The sequence below is a fragment of the Halichoeres trimaculatus genome, unplaced genomic scaffold (genome assembly GCF_033239565.1).
Source record: "Halichoeres trimaculatus isolate MK-OKI-2021-1 unplaced genomic scaffold, fHalTri1.1 fHalTri1_scaffold_17, whole genome shotgun sequence".
Taxonomy (NCBI): domain Eukaryota; kingdom Metazoa; phylum Chordata; class Actinopteri; order Labriformes; family Labridae; genus Halichoeres; species Halichoeres trimaculatus.
In genome coordinates this window covers 29,076,284-29,095,904 of record NW_027437195.1, presented here as the reverse complement: position 1 = coordinate 29,095,904, position 19,621 = coordinate 29,076,284, and the positions used below count along the sequence as shown (strand labels likewise).

Here is a 19,621-nt window from a genome sequence, read left to right as displayed (position 1 = left end):
TCTGGTAACAAAGCCGTGCAGTAGTTCTCTCACTTCAGACAGAAGTGTGTTGCTTTTTGCTTTCATGTCTCGTCTTTGATGTGTAAACCTCTGCTCCTACTTTCTGTTTTTTACTTTCTACAGCGTGACATTTAGATTTTCTGTTGACTCAGCAGACTCAGGGATTTTAGTTGTTTATGAAAGATATTTAGGTTTGATAACCTCCGACCACCAAGACTTCCTGTTTGATATTTGCACATTTAGGCTTTAGGCCGAGTTTCACGTCAACAAGTGATAAGATGTTAGCTGCATAGGGTTCGAGTCAAAAACACTTTTCATATTTATATTCAAACTGAGTTTCTCATGCAAATGTGAAAAGAGTTATAAAAGGATCACAAAGTTCACAAAGATAGTGTAAAAGAAGTGGTGACCTGAATAATTCACAGAGTCATAGTCGCTGGCTACAACCTGCCCACCTGTCATGCCTTATTGTGGTGAATAATAGATCCATTTTAGTCTAAAAATGATCAAAACCAATGAGTTATAAAAGTAATAACTCACAGGTCAGTTTGTAGGTGAGACTGAATGATATAAAAAAGACCAAAACTATTTTCATACAAGGCTGTGAACTTGTATAATCTTGCGGTTAAGATGGATATTTTTACATGGGCCTAAATGGGATTTCCTTCGCTTTTGGAAGCAGGCTCTAGTGGCCACTTGTGGAACTGCATGTTTTTACACCGTGACAATGGCTTCAATTTTTAACACTGAACTTTAGTGCTTGATTCGTACATTTAAGAGGTCTCCTGGTACATGTTTTACATTCCTATGAATTTTTATTATTTATACCTTTTAAGTTATTAATAAATTATATTTACAACCATAATTATTTTGTGTATTACAAGTAGGTTTAGCTTGGTCTAGTATTTGTCACTCAGCCTTATGGTGCTGAAAGGAACAATAAAGAAAGACTGTGGTTGAGGTGGTGCAGATCACCCAGCAGCACAGGAAATGTAAAAATAAAAGCAGCTCTCAGTTTCAGTCCCCCTCTCTGTATCGATAGCTTCCCTGTAAGCAGTTAAAAGTGTCAGAAACACATGCGAACCAGGGGATTTTTCTCAGTCATGATATGTTTTTAAACCGGACACAGCGCCCCAGATGAGAGTTTCCCATGAGTCACGGTGTGGTGAGCTTATTGGTGTTGATACACCCACTGCGTTTCTAAGAACTGCTGCTGTGTTCCTGCCTTTTACAGTCTATGGTTCCTGCTCAGTGAAGGAATTTACAGTTAGCTCTGTCCTATAACTGTGGGCTGCTCTCTGTTAAAGCTGTATTGTTTTAGCTCATTGTTCTTGCTCGCTGTGCTGAATCTAAGAGGAGTGTCCGAGGTGTTGTGGGAAGTCTGGCTGCGCACATACATTGTGCTATTAGCAGGACACGGAGGAGCTACTCAGAGTAACAATACAGTCATTTATATAATTTAATGCCTCTATTCAAAGCCTGAAAGTTCCTACAGCACCATGTCTGTGTTTTTTTCAAGGTGTCAGATAAAGTTCACAGAAACATCGAGGATACGTGAAGATATATCTGTGAATGAAGAAACAAATGAGCTACGTCATCGTAAAGATGCGCAATGGCGGCTAGCAGCGTTTAGCGCCATTCGTTCAGACGAGCTATCGTTCTCTAAACTCTGAATTCAGACTGTTAGCAGCATAAAAGCGTCTGTTTGTTCTGAGTTTAGTCGTTATAAACGATATTCCACCGTGAAATCAACTTCTATCAAGTCCTGACCGTATTACGACCGTTTGAAAGCAACAGGTGTTATGGAGTAAAGTGTAACCGCGCTAACCGGCGACCGCCAGGTGAATGTGTCACTGAATGGGAGATGACAGTCACAAGCTAACAGGGGCACACTTTACACTGAAACACCTCTAGTTTAAAACCTTCTTTGTTTATCTTCTTACTGTACATTGTTTTTTTTTTAATGCTAACTCCCTAAATTAAGAGTAAAATCATATTTTGACACAATTTAATTTGTTCATTCTCAAAAAAATAAGACTTATTTATCAGTTTTCCAAGAGGATTAGTCAAAAATAGTCAAAAGTATTTATTGTTATTATTATTAATATTATTTTATTTTATATTTTTTTAATTAAATTTTTTAACTTCATACATGGCAGATCTACCTTTTAGAGCCAGGAGCAACAAACAAAGCTCCATTCTCTTTCAAACACTTTTTGTTGTAAGGTTTTGGTCACAGAAAATGATCATTAAGTCAAACCTTTTTTTAAAATATTATTTTTAAAAGTCTGTCAAATAAACTGATAAATGTTTCATTTTGTTCTTTTTTGAGTTTTTATACATTTTATATTCTCACATATCTTTATATTTTTGAATTGTAAATTCATATTTATACATGAAGCATGACAGCTCTACGGTGGCACCCTAAATTTTTTTGTACCCTTACAGCGCAATGGAAATAAAGGCTATTTTATTCTATTTTATTTCATTCTATTCTATTACACGGACTGCTAGTTCATTTTAACAGAAAAAAGTCAAAAGTGTAAGAACTGTCCACCACAAGCCACCTTAGCTGCTTGGAATATGTTCCTTGAGTCATTTTTTATGTTGTTAAAACTATTATAAGTTTGTTTTTATGTACTTATTGAGATAATTAGGAGCCATGGTGGAGTCAGAAGCAGGGAGGAGGAAGTGGAGATTGACGTCTAGCAGAGTTGACCTGGTTCCCCCTGTTGTTAAGCTGCTCTCTGTCCATGCATGTTTATCTAACAGCTTTGGTCCGTTGTGTGTTGCAGGTGGTACAGACTCAACTCTAAAACAGGAAAGAAGGAGAAGGAGCGAGGAGACATCCAGGTGACCGTCCAGTTCACCCGAAACAACCTGACAGCCAGCATGTACGACCTCGTCATGAAGGACAAGACCGCCTCCACCTTCGGCAAGCTGAAGGAGCGCATGAAAGGGAAGAGGAGATCCAGCGAGGAGGACTCGTCCTCAGCCGTTCTGCCCGGGGGTTACGGGTCGCTTTACAGGATGAGACAACGACTGCCGAGCGACGGAGGCGGGGAGGAGGATTACGAGGACGACGAAGGGGGTGAGGTCCGGAGGAGCAAGATGAGGACCTTTTTCCTCAGAGGGAAGCTGAGGAAGTCGTCGGACACTCGGTCCAGTACGTCACTGGGGTCAGAGAGCAGTGAGTCCTCGTCACGGGGTGGGAGTCTCAGCCCTACAGCCGGGATCAGCGTGGTGGTTTCTGACCTCTCCAACTCTCCCAGTAACAGCAGCAACCTGACTGTTGATAACAGCCCAGGTGAGATGGACGAATGTCACTCTCAAGCGTTTCTAATCGCTCTTTGCCCATGACCTTGGAACATGTCGTTAGGCTAAGCTATCAAAAAGTTTTCAGATATTCAAAGACAGAAATTATCGGCATCATATTTTTCACTCTGCCTTTTGTCCCTTTGTTCACAGAGCACACGGCGGACACGTCGCCCAAGTTATCCCCTCTCAAATCTGAGTACGGTGATGAGGTCGGTGAGATCTCCATCCCAGTGCCTCAGCCGACCGTGTACGTTAACGGAAGCCATGCTCACAACGTCCAGCCCCTGGACCCAGGCTCAGGAAAACCCGTCGATTCTTTCGGGCTGGGCCTGTTGCAGAAGTCTTTGCCTCTGTCCATGTCTCTGCAGAACCTCAGCCCACACACCACCACCACCACAGCGCTCCCCAAAGGCCCCGCAGGAGACGGGCGCCGCTGGTCTTTTGACAAGCCAGACGAGGAGGAGAAGGCAGCCATCGCGGCGGCTCTGGAGAAAAGCGGCCCCATGCTGGGTGAGGAAGAGGAGCGACTGGAACAGGCCGCTCCGCACAAAGAAGCGGCGTCCTCCTCCTCCTCGTCCACGGCGGAGCTGGAGAGCCAGGGGAAAAAGCAGAGGAGGAACTTGTTTTCTCACGGGAGGAGTGAGTCCGCGGGGAAAGGGCAGAGTCAGTCTAAGGATGAGTCTGAACACGTCTGCGCCGCCGCTGAGGAGAAACACAGGGGATGGTTTGGATCAAAGGACGCTCACAGCAAACCCAGGTGAGACGCTCGCACAGAGACATCACAGCTGACAGGTTCGTTTGTTACAACAGCACACAGCTGCTGAATAAACATGTCATCATGAATATGGATCACAGAGGTCAGGAGCCTGCTGAGAGGCTGGACCAGGAGTCTGGATTAAATTAAGCTTAAAAATGATTTTAACACCATGCATTAGAGGCAGGTTGATGTACGAGCTGCAGAAATAAAACAGACAGGTTATTTAGAATATGTGAAAAGCAAAACTGAGTTTGTTAACTATTTAAGGAGCACCTGACATCCTGAAAAATAGATTTGTTTTTCTCTCTTGTTCCACAAAATAATGATCATAGAAACAAAATATAGAGTGAACAATGACACAGATATGAGACTTTTAATGACAGATGATGGCAATATTATGGAAGCCTATTTCCCCAGTTAAAAAAAAGAGAAGACAAAAAAAGTAAACAGTGAAAGTTATGAGATAAAAGTTAAAATGATGGGATAAAAAGTTGAAATTATGAGATAGAAAGTTAGACTGAAGAGATTAAAGGTCATAACTATGACGTAAAAAGTTATCATGAATTAAAAAGTTAAAATTATGGGATAGAAAGCCATGATTATGAGATGAAAAAGTTAATATCATGAGAAAAAAAGTTGCTGTTATGAGCTATTATACTAAGAATTATGCTATAAAAAGCTAAAATCATGAGAGTAAGTCAAAATTGTGAGGTAAAAAGTTAAAATATGGGACAAAAAGTTAAAATTAAAAGACAAACAGCCATAATAATGGGATAAAGAGTTGAAATTATGAAATAAAAAGTCAAAATTATCAGATGAAAAAATTAATATTATGAGATAAAAAGTTGTTGTTATGAGCTATAATACTAAAAATTACGCTATAAAAAGCTATAATCATGAGATTGAGCCAAACTTGTGAGGTAAAAAGTTAAAATTATTACAAAAAGCCATAATAATGGGATAAAGAGTTGAAGTTAATGAAATTATAAGTCAAAATTATGAGATGAGAAGCCATTATTATAAGAAAATTTAGGCATAATTATATGATAAAATGTTGAAATTGTGAGATAAAAAGTCTAAATTATGAGATCAAAGGTTAAAAATTCTGAAATAAAGTCAAAATAATGAGATAATTAAGCCATAAAGAGTTGGTTTTAAAGGATAGAGTTGAAATAATGAGACAAAAAGTTAATATTATGAGATAAAAAGTTATTTAGAACTTTAAAACTAAAATGAAAAGCTATAAAAATAAAATTAAAGTTAAAAACTTAAATAAAAAGTTACATTTATGAGATTAAAGTTAAAGTTGTGAGATAAAAAGCTATAATCATGACATTAAGTCAAACTGTGAGGTAAAATTTTAATTATGAGATACATACACAGATTTAAGAGATAATGTGGCCATAATTATGAGATAAAGAGTCAAAATATGAGATAAAAGGCCATAAGAATGAGATAAAATGTTAAAAATATGAGATAAAAAGACATGATTTTGAGGAAAAACAAACTCAATTTACGAGAAAAAAAGTCAAAATTTTGAGATTAAAAATAAAATTCTGAGATAAAAATTGAAATGATGACATCAAGTGATTCACGTGCCCTTGCCTACGTTGCAGTCTACTTAACTCTTTGTGTATTACAATAGTAATGCATTGTGTAGAGGTCCAATAACACCAGTTTTAAAGACACAATGATTAATCAGGCTAATATTAATCTATGTATTCATTAGGTAGAATAATTTTTTTTAATTTACAACTTTTTGTCTTTTTTTAACTGGCAGAAATGGGCTTCCATACAATAACTACCTTTGCTGCACAGGATTGCAACATGTTTGCATAGGAATATAATTTGATTGCACAGGATTTTAACTTGTGAAAACTGGATTAATATGCGTGCACATGACTAAAAGTTGCTTGCACAGGATTATATGTGCTCACAGGATTAAAACTTGGGCACACGAGACTTTTATTTGTTTACACAGGATAAAAACTTCTTTGCACTGGAGTAAAACTTACAACTTGTATGAACAGGATTAAAACTTCTGTGTATGAGATTATAACATTAGATAGTCCACACACACACAGTAAGCATTAAGGTTATCATCTTGCATGTATAGTTGATCTTGTGTGAACAAGATTATACTTTTTGTGCACAAGAAAGCCACCTGTCCAGGAAAGTAATCTCCTGGGATTTACACGTGTTGGAGAATATGGCCGGAAAGATAAGAGGTATTACTCAGAAACTTCCAGAAGACATAAATAAAGGAGAGTGAGATGGTGAGGGTAATTTGAAACAGACAGAAAATCATGCAAACTACTAAATCATCAATCTAAATGTTTGTCTTGTCTGGATAAAAGTTTTCAACCCTTGAAAGAAAAATTTGCACCATGGGTAATTTTTGCAGCCTGTGATTGAGGAGCGTTAGCAGGTTTAGATAAAGAAAAACGAAGTCCAGCTTAAACTGGAGTAAAAGCTCCAGATGTCTCCGGCCACAGGAGGGTTAAACTTCTGACTGTGTGTGTTCAGAGGAGCAGCATTGTGTTGAATATTTATCAGAGCGGTGTTTACTTTTTCACTTCCTGTGTAGCAGCTCTGTACACATCCCTCCACAGCTCCAGCTCTCAGCCTCTGTTACAGCAGGGATCTGCAATGCAGATGGAGAGGGCTGCTCGTTTCTCTCTAAACGATGAAGCTGAAGCCTCACGTTCACATTATGTGCTTCAGTTATTCTGTTGATTTCATTGGAAAGGTAATGATGAGAGCGGGGAGAATGATGGCGCCCTCACAGGTCCTGCTTCTCGTGTGTGTGTGTGGGAGTGTGTTTGCATTCAGTGTGTGTGTGGGGAGAAGGAGGAGATCCCCGTCTATTTTTATTCCTTTTTTAACACAAACATGTTCTTACAATGGCTCACTCCTGTGTTTCTCTTTCAGCTTTTTATTTTTGGAGATGAAGAAAACTAAAAACTAAATTTAGGATTATTTTAAAACCAGTTGAGTCAACCCAGATTAAAAACAAAGAGCTGTTTTGTCATATTCCCATCTAGTGTGTGGAAACAAAATATTTCTCTGATTGAAGCGTAGTCAGCTCTTCCAGGACATAGTACACTCTATACGTCTCTGCCAGCTCTCTAACTATACATTTACACCGCTCACACATCCACGTATGTTTGGATCCTTGGGGATAAGTGCCAAGTTGGCACAGGTAGCACCAAGTAATCACTTCAACGCGCTGCATCAACTTTTCTTACACAATACACCTCGAGCCAGAGACGAGACACAGGGGAGGATGTTTTGATGGGTATTGATGCCTCTTCATGCAGATCTGAAAACACTTACCACAGGTTTAACAAGAAATGCACAAGTTGATAAGTATTTCTGATTCAGTTCCTGTTCATCTCAGTGATCCTGGTTTGATCTGTGACAGGCAGCACCGTGCTCAGACATCTGTCAAATAACTGGTTGAAAGACTTTCAATGAAGTGTTTGTTTCTTGTTGCACTGACCCCAAGTGGCCAAAACTCAACTCTTCTTTTACTCTAGAAAAACAAGATTTAATGCAAACACTTAAAATGTGTGAAATATCAGTGTGATATAAAATCAGAGTAACATTACAAAAAATTTAAATAAATAGACATCAATAATGTTGGACAGTGGAAATATTGCTGTCCCACCTTTAAAAGAGAAATAAACTCAGATTAAAAAACAGATCAAGGAGACACAGTAAGTTTCTAGATTCTCTAAGTAACTTTATTTTAAAGGCACTGTGAGGACTATCAGGAATCTGTAAAAAAAATAAAATAAAAATAAAAATAAAAAAGACTGCGTTTCCCATGAGCATTAGCACCCACAGATGGTTCTTCACAGCCCGGTGCTCTGAGACGTGTCTGTAACGTGTAACGTTAGTGAATCCTGGTCCTGTCCTACCAGAGCTCATCTACCAACTCCAACCTCACCAAGCAGAGCTAACGTAACCTGGCTCTTCATTTTATTGATAGACTCTCAAGTTTGAACAGACCACTGCAGAATTCTAGCCTTTAACCTGTGTTTTAGCCTTTAGCTCATTTTTTAGCCTTTAGCCTGTAGCCCGTGTTATAGCATTCAAAACAAGTTTAAGCCCCAAGCTTGTGTTTTAGATTAAGTCCGTGGTTTAGCTTTTATCCTGTGTTTTAGCCTTTAGCTCTTGTTTTAGCCTTTAGCTCATGTTTTACTCTGTATCATGTGTTATAGCCTTAAACTTGTGTTTTGAACTTAGTCCATGATTTAACTTTAAGCCTGTGTTTCAGCCTTTAGCTTCTGCTTTCACTTTCAACCCAGGTTTTAAGCCCTAAACGTGGTTTTAGCCTTTAGCCTGTATTTAAACATGTAGCCTGTGTTATAGACTTCAAACCATGTTTTAGCCTTTAGCTCTTGTTTTACCCTGTATCCTGTGTTACTGCCTTAAGCTTGTGTTTTGGACTTAGTCTGTGATTAAGCGTTTGGCCTGTGATGAAGACTTTGTCATTGGTTTAGCTTTAAACCTGTGTTTTAGCCTTTAGCCTATATTTAAACCTGTGTTTTAGCATCCAAACCATGTTTTATCCTTTAGCCTGTGTTTTAGCTTTTTGCTCGTGTTTTAGGCTTTAGCTTGTGTTTTACCCTGTATCCTGTGTTATTGCCTTGAGCTTGTGTTTTTGACTTAGTCTGTGATTAAGCTTTTTACCTGTGTTTAAGACTTAGTCAGTGGTTTAGCTTTACACCTGTATTTTCGCTTTTAGCCTGTGTTTTAGTCTTAAACCCCTGTGCTAGCCTTTAGCTTTTGTTTAAGCCTTCAGCCCGTTTTTAAACCTATATCTTGTGTTTAAGCCTTTAGTCTGTGATTTAGCTTTTAGCTTGTGTTTTAGCCTTTAGCTCCTTTGTTAGCCATTAGCTTATGCTCTAGCTCTCTCCTGTTTCTCTTTCTTCTGCTCTTTTGTCCTTTTTCTGTCTGACAGTTAGGCTCCAGTGTCCACCATCACTACAAAATTAATCACAGAAATCGTTTTTTAGCAGACACATCTTTTGGTCACAGAGCTACAAATAGATTTGTGTCTTCCTAGGGAAGTCCTGTCTGACCAGGTTTGCTGAGAAAAAGCATAAAAATTGCACATTTTTGTGTTGATAATCTCATCTTAATCTTGGATGATGAACAGTAAATGAGTAAAAATGAGACTTTTTCAGGATGATTCCTCACACGTCCTCACAGGGCCTTTAAGGCAAGAAAAGGTTTATTTATAGATCACATTTCATGCATCAGTGCACTTAACATAGATAACAGAAACATCGACAAAGGAGCTGAATTCACAGGATTTAGAGCACAGGGTTGATAACGGTTTAACTGTGATCAGAAGGATAAACCTTCAGGGAAATGAAGTGATAAAGATGTGACTTTAAACCTGCTGCAGGTCTGTATTCACCTGAACCACCTTCACTAATCACAGGGACTGTGTGTCCTTCCTTTCACAGCCTGGTGATGTCACCTAAACTAGACCCCCAACCACCTCCCCTCCCCCCGGGTCCCCCTTTAGATCCTGCCTCCCTGGTTTCTCCACTACATCACACTAACCCCTTCTGCCGCTCACAGTCCACATCACCCCCTATGTCTCCCAGCAACCCTTTCTTTCCTCTCGCACAGCAAAACCCTTTTTATGAAGACATGCTAACCGCTAAGCCCCTCAACTCCTCGCTGCCTCCTCTGCCCTATCTTTCCACCTCCAGGCCCCCCATAAGCCACCTCTTCCCTCACAGCCGTCCAGACACAGAGGGCTCAGACCCAGGGTGGACAGGGATGGAAAAAGTTGAGAGACGACCTCTTCCCCCCGTCCCAACAGAAGGGGAGAAACCTTTTAGCAAGAAGTCAGCCAACCCTTTTACGACTGCGGGAGAGCTGGATCCAGAGTGGGACGAGTCGTTTGAAGCGTTTGCAGCTGGCAGGCTGCAGTCTCCTGAGGATCTGACCACAGATTGCAAAACACAGCAGAACACTCCCAGCGACCATCCCGTGGAGTGCTGCAGCAGTGAAGGAGCCTCGCTTCACATGAGCGATGCTGATCAAAACACTAATGTGAATGAAGCTCTGCATCATCATCATCATCATCATCAGCCCTGGTCAGAATCTGTAGTCCAAGCACACAAACTAAACTCTAACACACATCACTTCGACACGTTTGCACAATTCCTCGAGACAATCCCAGAACACACGAGCTTCGAGAGTGAAACCCTGACGCTAAGTTCTCCAGATCACGCTGCTTTCTCTGACGCTAATCAAGCTAACGTTACTGACACTTTGCACTCATCTGTGAAGCTCAACAGCAGCTCTCCAGATCCCGGCTCTTCAGGTCTGGGCAGCTCAACCGAAGAGGATTTCCTCTCCTGCCTCTCTTCTTACTCGGATAAATTCTCCGCGTCCTCTTCAGAGGAAGCCGAGGCGCACAACTTCGAAGGGAACGTCCTCTGCTTTGAGAAAACCTCTGAAGCTGCTGTGACGAAGCAAACGCGGCCGTCGGAGTCTGAAGATGACTTCACGGACAGGTCAGGGGATCTGTCTTTGGGTGAGTTCACACAGCGAACTGTCATCCAGGAGGATTTGATCGGTTTGGATGAGTCTGTGACGCCTCAATGGGAAGATACCGGCGTGCCAAACCTTGCAGAACATCCCGAGGCTGTAGGGGAAACGGGGATCGAAAACCAAGGTGCTGAACTGATCCCAACATCAGGTATCTCTTCACAGTCTGGAAACTGTGATGAAAAGATGGATACGAACGCAGCGGAGAGGTTACTGGACGAGGAAAGTGCAGTCGCAGTCGCTTTCCCAAAACCCAACGTCTCCTTACAGTCTGATGGAAACGTAGAGAAAGGTTTAGTTGGATTCGACGCATCCATGAAGGATTTTACAGAAGTCTTGAACGACTCACCTGAATCTCTCACACATTGCCCAACACCGCCATCGTTGCGCATCATCACCTCCTCTCCTGACCCGAGATCTTCCGACCTGCCCAACAACATGTCGTCAGAAACCCAAGATGCTCTTCGACGATCTCCCGTACACTTTGAGCTCTTGGGGGATTTTCTCAGCAGTCCGAGTCAAGGCACCAACGATACACTTCTGCACTCGTCCGACAAAAGCAACAGTAGCTTCTTCCAGAGCCTTTACGTGAGCACCGACTCGCAGGCTTACCAAACCTGTGTGTCGGAGTCCAACGAGACGCTGAACTCTGCGGACGCCACAATCGTCGGAGAGATGAGTGGAAGTAGATCGACTGACGGAGCGTCTTCTCAACGAGGTGTTTCAAGCAATGCATCTGGGAAGGAAATCCGCCTCGTGGATGGGGATTTCTTTGGTGAAACTTCGACAGACGGAAGTGACTTTCCTGAAGCATCAAACTCTATCGATCTACCGTCCGAAGTGTCAAGAGAATCAGACCTACTGTTCTGGGGAAAGCTGAAGGAAAGTCATGTGACTGTTGGAGATTCAAACAACACGATGCACCAAGAAATCAGCCCAAATGACCAGCTCCAAAGACCCAACGCTGCGTCACCAACAAAAGCCAACGATTGTTTGGAAAGCCAACGTGTCGTCTCAGGTGAGTCCCTGGGTGTGCCTCTTCAGCGCTCCCACTCTGAGGGCTCCCTGACCCCTGCCTTCGAAGAACTCCTCCTGCCCTCCTTCGGGAGCGACCCCGGCGCCATCCAGGAGTCCTCTCCGGCTCAGCCCAGCCCTGACCTCCCCTCTATGACCTCCTTTCCTTCCTCTCTAACCTCTGACCACAGTAGCTCCCCCGTAGCGCTCTCCTCCCTCCCTTTCTTTGCCGACGCTCCGCCGAGCTCGCCGCCCAGCGTCTCGCGAGCTGCAGCGCCAAAGCCAGCGGGGGCCAATCAGGATGCTCCGGAGAACAGGTGAGGCTGCACACGCTCAGTGAAAAGGTGCGGAGGAAGCACTCCTTGGTCTCCTTTTGACGCTCTGCTTCCGTCTGCTTTTCTTCTTTGGTGCCAACTCTCGGGGGGTTTCTTCTTCTGTGGTGTGACCTTCTGCTTTTTTACACTTTGTTATGACACACACATTCACACACACACACACACACGTCTGCAGGTGTGTGTGTGTGTGTCCTGGCTTGGTGGAAACAGGAGGGGAAACAGAGCCTCAGGCCAATTAGCAGTTATTATTTTGCCCTGATTCCTTCCACACACACTCACACACACACACACACACACACACACACCGTCCTCCCCCCACCCCACAGGACCAGCCAGTCTTCTCACACACTCATTTGCCAGGATCTCAGCCCCTAACCAGCCTGTTTTCGAGCGGTAAAAGGTGTTGTTGTGTCATTTCCTTTTCACCTCCGAGTAATAACACATTTAACACAATCCTTCATGTTTGATGGCACCAACGCATGCAATTAAGTCTTTCAGTTTGGAGCTAATTTCATTTTAATTTTCACCAGTATTTCCTTTAATGAGGACTCTTAACACGTGTCTAACCCTCTCCTCTCCTCTCCTCGTCTCTGAAGCGGAGGTTTCTGGGCTCTCGAAGGTGTCGGTGTCTGGTGTCAGTCTGGAGGTCTAGAGGACAATCTGTTGTTGGAGAAAATGAAATAAAAGCTTTGTTAACGATGTTTAAGTGACTGGTGTTTGTAATGTGTTAGATGTGAGGAGATGGGTTCATGTCCCCTGTAAGTCACTGACACAGGAAACCGTCTGATGTTATTGTTGAGGTTTGTCAGAAACCGTTAGACCTCCAGTTTGGCAGCAGATTGAGTTTCTCACATTAACCGAATATAAAACCTCAGAGACTCATTTCTCTGTGTGTTTGTGCTGCTTGTTGTCGTCTCGTCCAGTCCCCACCTCGTGAAGCCCCTGAACACTGCCACGCCGGCTGAGGAGAAGCGGACTGAGGGCCGGTCAGTGCTGGCCACCGGCCTGGAGAAGCTCAAGTCCACCATCCACCCGGGGAGGAGCAGCCAGATCAGCGAGCAGGAGCCGGAGAGGAAGAAGGTACGCTCTGTCAAAGACCCCAGCTTAGGGATTAATCTACAGGAAGTGACTGCAGAAAGGAGAGCTCAGATATAAACACTACATTTGAAGAGAATTTAGTAAAATGAGTGAACTGATCTCTCTGTGCTGCAAGTTTATTTCACTTCAAATCTGGAAAAAAGATTGTTAAATTGTGAAATGTGTGTCTGATTGAAACCATTCCCTAGTCTTAAAAGAAGGAAAAAATTAAGTATGATAAAGCGCCTTCTCTTCCACTCCCTCACAGTCACAAGGATGTTTTTAGGGACTTAAACATGGTACTGTTTGATTTTACATGAATCGGTACTACAGACAGAATTCCATCAGTACCTTTAAAAGTACCTAATTTGGTACCCATCCCGTTTCTTAAATGAAAATGTTTGAAAATAAACTTCCTGTAGCACAATAAGTATTGATAGTGTAAACATTTTAATTTAATTTATTTTGTAATCTGAGCTATTTAAAACCATCAAAACATATTGTCTGTGACATCACCCATGTGTTTCTGTTCACAGCGTTTTGAAGCTCAAAATGGCACCTGTAAATCAGCTAATCTGTCTTGTAATTTTTGCACATTTTTTAAATTGCAATTCTTTGGAAATTTTTGCTTTTTTTAAATTACAGTTTTTGGGATATTTTGCACATTTTTGAAAATTAAATTCTTTGGAAAGTTTTGCAAAGTTTTCAAAAAACAATTTTGGGGCTATTTTCTTCAAATTTTTGGAAATTTCAAAAATTTGTGACAGTTTTGCAATCCTTGAAATAACAGTTTTTTTGAAAAGTTTTGCAACTTTTTGAGATTACATTTTTTGAAAATTTTTGCAATTTTTTAAATAACAGTTTCTTGGAAATTTTTGTAAATTTTAGAAATTTCAGTAAGTTTTGCAACTTTTTGAAATAACAGTTAAAAAAAGTTTTGCAACATTTTTGCAATTTTCAAAAATGTGTAACATTTTTGCGAAATATTTAAATTCAAATTTTTTTAGAAAATTTTGCAACTTTTTGAAATAACAGTTTTTTGGAAAGTTTTGCATATTTTTAAAGGAAAACGATTTTCAGGATATTTTTGGTGAAATTTTTGAAATTCCATTTTTGGAAAGTTTTGCAACTTTTTAAAATTACAATTTTTTTTTAAGTTTTGCAACTTTTTGGAATTTAAAAAATTTGTGACATTTTTGCAAATTTTTGAAACAACAGTTTCTTGAAAAGTTTTGCAACTTTTTGTAATTACATTTTGGGATTTTTTTTTTAAGTAGTGTCTTGGAAATTTTTGTAAATTTTAGAAATTTCAGTATTTGTTTTAGCAAATTCTTTAAATTGCATTTTTTTGCAAATTAATTCAAAAAAACAAAAACCAAAAAACCAAATATAACACAAGCAGATTTTTATAACCTCAAAAAATCTATTGTTTGGATTATTATTCACTACATTTTGACATTGTATACATTTTTATGCACTTTTTCATCTTTAATGTGAAGATAAAGTAGATTCTGTGACTCCAGACTTTAATCCAGGTGAGCTGAGGCTAAATGGCTCCTATGTAGGTAAAGGTTGCCGACCCCTGGTGAAACAAACCCTTTTTAAGGACACACCTCAGGATAAACCTGTCATAGATTGAGTGAATCACCATCATGTTTGGGTTTTGACCAATCAGAATCGAGTATTGTAGCCTCACCCTGCTCTCTCTGTGCTCAGTCTCTGACAGAAGGCGCCGGCTCCTACTACCACCTGAACCACAGTGAACTGGTGGCCCTGCTGGTGCAGCGGGAGGCGGAGCTGCAGAGGCAGAAGGCGGAGTTTGAGCGTCAGAAACTCCTGCTGGCGAAGCGTGAGGTGGAGCTGAAGAAGCTGAAGCCCCAGGTCAAAGACCTGGAGGACTACATAGACACGTTGCTGGTGCGCATCATGGAGCAGAAACCCACTCTCCTGCAAGTGCGCTCCAAGTTAAAGTGACGAACGAGGAGGGAAGGGTTTGCAGTTCAGTCCGCATCTGTTCACTCTAACCTCCACAACAGCTCTTTAGTCTTTTCACTGCTATGCTGTCCTTTTTGATACCAATATCTAGGCACTGAGAGAGGAAGCGGAGGAGATGTTTCAGCCGGCATGCTTTACTGTGCTGAGACGCGTCCTCGTCCAAGGGTGGGGTTTCTGAATGTAGCGGGTCCTCAGGTTGTTTTCAGGTTCACATGAAGGTTGGTTTTTAGTTCACAGAGGAGTGAGGCCCAGACGCTTTCACGCTGGGATCCAGATCAGAGAAAGGTTGATTCCTCCTTTTCACCTCACCTGTCACTTCTATCACCTTATCACGAACAGAGAGAGACGATGGAGTTTCAGCCCATGACAGAGCCGAGAACACTTCCTGTTTCTGCTCATGAATCATGAATTACGCATCTGTTTTTGTGCTATTTCTGAAGAAAATCACAAGAATTCATTGAAAATCAACTTGCAGCAACTTGAACTTGTGTTTCCACATCATGGTGGCATCATGAGAGGAGGAATGCTCTGCAGAAACACTTCTTTATCTCAGATACATTAAATTTACATTAAGCACTTCAATCAGAAGCTGTTTTAGGATTCTACATGTGGATTTCTTTTCATTTCAGTGTTATTTTTCCTGCTCCTGGACTTATTTTCTGCTCTAGAGAAGTTGGAAAGACGTGAAACACTCAATCCTGAAGCTAATCTTTAAAACTGTGCTATCACATATCTTCTCCACATCACTGACAGTCTGATAAATAAACAAACAGAGCCTGTTCCCTGCAGTGGATCTGAAGTATTCTTCAAGTTTCTGCAAGTGTTTTCTCACGGTTCAAGGAGCATGTCAGATGTTAGCCTGGTTAGCATAGCGAGAACTTCGAGGAGCTAAAACTTTCGTCTGCTGAGGAGTGTGTGCTGCTGTCATGGGTTGAAACTCCACGAACGTTCCCTACATCGAGTGCTCTGACTAGTTATTGAAACTACAAACCAAACGAGCAGTGAGTGAGCTCCGCCCGGTCTGGAGGAGCACATCACCGGGAACTGACTGTAGCTCCTGAATGTTCTAAAGTGTTCTTAGCAGCAAGCGAATGGTTCTGTTTTCTACGAGCGATGACTGCTGTGTATCTTTTGCTTGTCCCTTCTCTTTTTTTTTCAGTCTCCCCACGTTGTTTTTTTTTCTTCTTCTTCTTCTTCTTTCTGTTCAATGGGCATGTCTTGAAAATTACCCATAATGCTCAGCCTAATAAGCTAACTGATTCTTGTATGGGTCACGGTGTTATCAGGTGTCACTCGGTATCAGGATCAGTGCATCTTCTGCAGCTTCCTCTGATCTCATGCTTATCAACACGTGTGGGGGGGAAATGCCTGCGACGTGCCGGTACTTGACCTCCACCTCCTCCTCCTCCTTCCCTCCTCCTCTCTGCGTTTGTGTCACATCTGCTTCAGCCTGCATATCGCAACCGCTTTCAGGTGTTACAAAGGGATATATAACGCGTCTTACAGCATATATGCCGTATTGAAATGCCAAATGCTGCCTTATTTTTGTTTGTTTAGGCGTTTTAAAATCAGCACTTCATTTTCCTTCCCAAGGCTCGAGGGAGATTTGGAGAAAGCCATCTTTTTCACTCTTTTCATGCTTTCTTATGATATTGTTTAGATCACTGCACAGGAATAAAGTGTATGCATACCAAGAGGGAACGAGCAGTCATGCCAAAAAGAAAAAAAAAAACGCCTTGAATCTTAATCTCTGGAGCGGATCGATACACCGTCAGTATTTTCTGAGATGAAGCCACTTTTAACAGCATTCGTGGATGTTCTTGCACTACTCTCCTGTCAGAACATAGCCCTACTGTACCTGTCTGTGGATAGCGGTATAGTTAGACCTTCCTTTTTACACCGTACTGCACTTTCTAATCGCTCTGTGACTTAAGCACTCGGCCTACTCCGACACAATCTGCCAGTGAGCTTGAAGCATTACAGAAGTAAAAACCATCCTGAAAACAGTCGTCGTCATCTCAGTTCTGCTGTGCAATCGCAATACAAAGTGCATAGATGACTGTAGAGACATATTTAAATGTGACTCGGCACTTAACAAGAATAAACGTCCTCTTCCATGTCTTCCATTTTTAACTTTCTTTCTTTAATTTAAGTTTAAACTGATTGTATTTTGTCCTCGATTGCGTAGCTGGTGGAATGTGCTCGAGGTAGTGTGTAAGATTGGAAAGTTTACAATTCGTGATGCAATTCTGTTTCACAAATTTTGTATATTTAATAAAGAATATTTTGTGTTTCTTGCTCACCGTATGTTTGGCTGTAAATCTTTCTTTAGCGTCTGATTATTATTATTATTTTCTTATTGCATTTAGCTCTCTATGGTACAAAATAGTGATGCCAGTTAGAAAAAAATATTTTGAGTATTTTTTTATCTTAAAATTGATTAAATAAAAATAATCTAAAGAAATGTTCAAATAAAAAAAAAAAAAAGATATTTTTTGGGTTTGTCGCCTTGAGGCAAAACTGTACTATAATGGTCAGTAATGACAAAAAAATAGTTATTTATCAATATTTCAACAATTTTTTTTTTTTCAAAAACATGTAAAAAACTTGATGGCCTCAACAGTTTACAACGCGTGCCATAAAAAGCGTAAAAACTTTTTAAAAATAACTCTTTTTATAAGATTTCATGTCTGAACGTTGCTTGAAGGCAGCAGTGTACCATTGAGGAACGCCCCATTGAAATGAATGGATCAAGGAGTCTAAACACATTTTATCCAACTTTACACTTTACTTTCAGGAGACAGACTTTTTATTGTGGGAAAAATGTTTTGAGGATATGAGCCTGTGATCTTTTTATAAATTCAACATTTTTATTGTTTTTTTTTTTCACATGGAATCACAAAAGTAATCCAGTTTCCCCAAACCTTACATAAAATCAAATATTTAACGTACATAGGGAGGGACCCAGACTTAAAAGAAACAAGGAAATAAAACATATATATTTTTTGTTCAAAAAATAATTAATAAAATAGAAATAATTAAATTGAATAAACAATCATAATTTTATTTTATTTTTTATTTTTTTGTTGTTCTGAAGAGAATCAGGCAGGGATCACACAGGATACAAATCAAACCCCTGAAGCCTTGCGACCCTGAACTTTTCAAAAACTAACATCAAGTTTATTTAGGTGAAAAATTAATGAAAAAAATTAATGACCAGCTTCTTTTTGAACAGTCTGTAAACCCAAAGACAGTTGCCTCAGGGCAACATTTGCATTTTTACACATTTCCTCATGTTGATTAGGAAATAAAGTGAATTAAACTTTTACATATTAAGCTTTTACTTGTCTTTTAATATAAACATATTTTCCAGACTGAGAGAGGCCCTTTAAAAAGTTATTTGACAGTTTTGAGGCGAGAAGTTGTTCTTGCAAGACAGTTTGCAAAAAAATGATTCAGCCTGACCTCCAGAGGGTGATATGGCAAAACGCAAACACTGTTATTAGTTCCTTAAGGCCCTTTTTAAAAAGTATTTTGTGATGATTAGGATGCATTGTGTGAGTGTAAAAGGCCAAAACATTGCCTAGATCAAGGGTCTTCATGTGGCTCCTTGACTCCTTTGCAGTGGCTCCTCATAGCTTTTGAAAATATTATTAAAATAGTTATTTTTATGCCTCTTACAGAGGATATTCATTATTAAAAAAACATTAAATGTTACAATTTTTTTTTTTTTTTGCAAATTTATGAAATTTTATTTTTTATATTTCACGTTTTTTATTTCTAAATTGTAAAATAAAAATGAAATATGAAAATTTTATATTTGCTTTATTTTTAATTTCTAACATTTTTAAAATTTTGCATTTTTTTAAAAGTCATTTTATAACTATTTTTTCCCCCAATTTTATTTAAAATAAAAACAAATGAGACATCACATGTACAACTTCATAAATGTAAAAAAAAAACTTATCTTTAGATAGATAATTATTCACTAGGTTTAACTTAGTATATAAATTCATATACTTTTTTTTTGTTTTTATTGTGAAGATAAAGCAGATTTTGTGGCTCCTGAATGACTTTAATTCAGGTGAGCTGAGGAAAAATAGCTCCTAACAAAGTAAAGGTTTAAGACCCCTGGCCTAGATGTAACAAGGTACCACAGTGGGTTAGCTTCTCCCTCCTTTAATCAGCTTTATTTTGAGTAATATATTGATTAATGAACGTCAGCGTTTACACATCCAATTTCACCTTTTCTGAATACATGGAGCAGTTTGATTTATGCAGAGCTGGAATGAAATTGAAAAATAAAATGAAAAACTAAATTTACTCAACTTAATTAAGATGGAATGAAATATAAATGTTTAGCATGAGAAGAAGCAGGATTGAAAGAGTACATGTGCAAACAGCTGCACTGCAGATAAGCTGTACATCGCTTTAAATGTGCAAAACAAAAATATAAAGTTATTACGTAGCAATAATAACACAACAAGCCAGTCTGCTGCGAGTGAATTAATGAAGCTGAGATCACATTTTGGGATTTTTCACACCA

At 40.0% G+C, this 19,621-nt stretch overlaps 1 protein-coding gene across 2 annotated transcripts in view; it reads left to right on the top strand.

Annotated features, from left to right (window-relative positions):
* The window catches only part of rab11fip5a (RAB11 family interacting protein 5a (class I)), a 33,114-nt gene extending 15,739 nt beyond the window's left edge, over positions 1 to 17,375 (top strand). Inside the window, exons 2-6 of one of the 2 annotated variants that reach the window (XM_074691707.1) lie at positions 2,796 to 3,307; positions 3,469 to 4,075; positions 9,556 to 11,985; positions 12,927 to 13,083; positions 14,797 to 17,375. In XM_074691707.1, the coding sequence (XP_074547808.1) occupies positions 2,796 to 3,307; positions 3,469 to 4,075; positions 9,556 to 11,985; positions 12,927 to 13,083; positions 14,797 to 15,054 (3,964 nt within the window). In that variant the 3' untranslated portion in view covers positions 15,055 to 17,375. The remainder of the gene's footprint in view (positions 1 to 2,795; positions 3,308 to 3,468; positions 4,076 to 9,555; positions 11,986 to 12,926; positions 13,084 to 14,796) is intronic. The other variant, XM_074691708.1, reaches the window with a different exon arrangement.
* Positions 17,376 to 19,621: the final 2,246 nt, after the last annotated feature.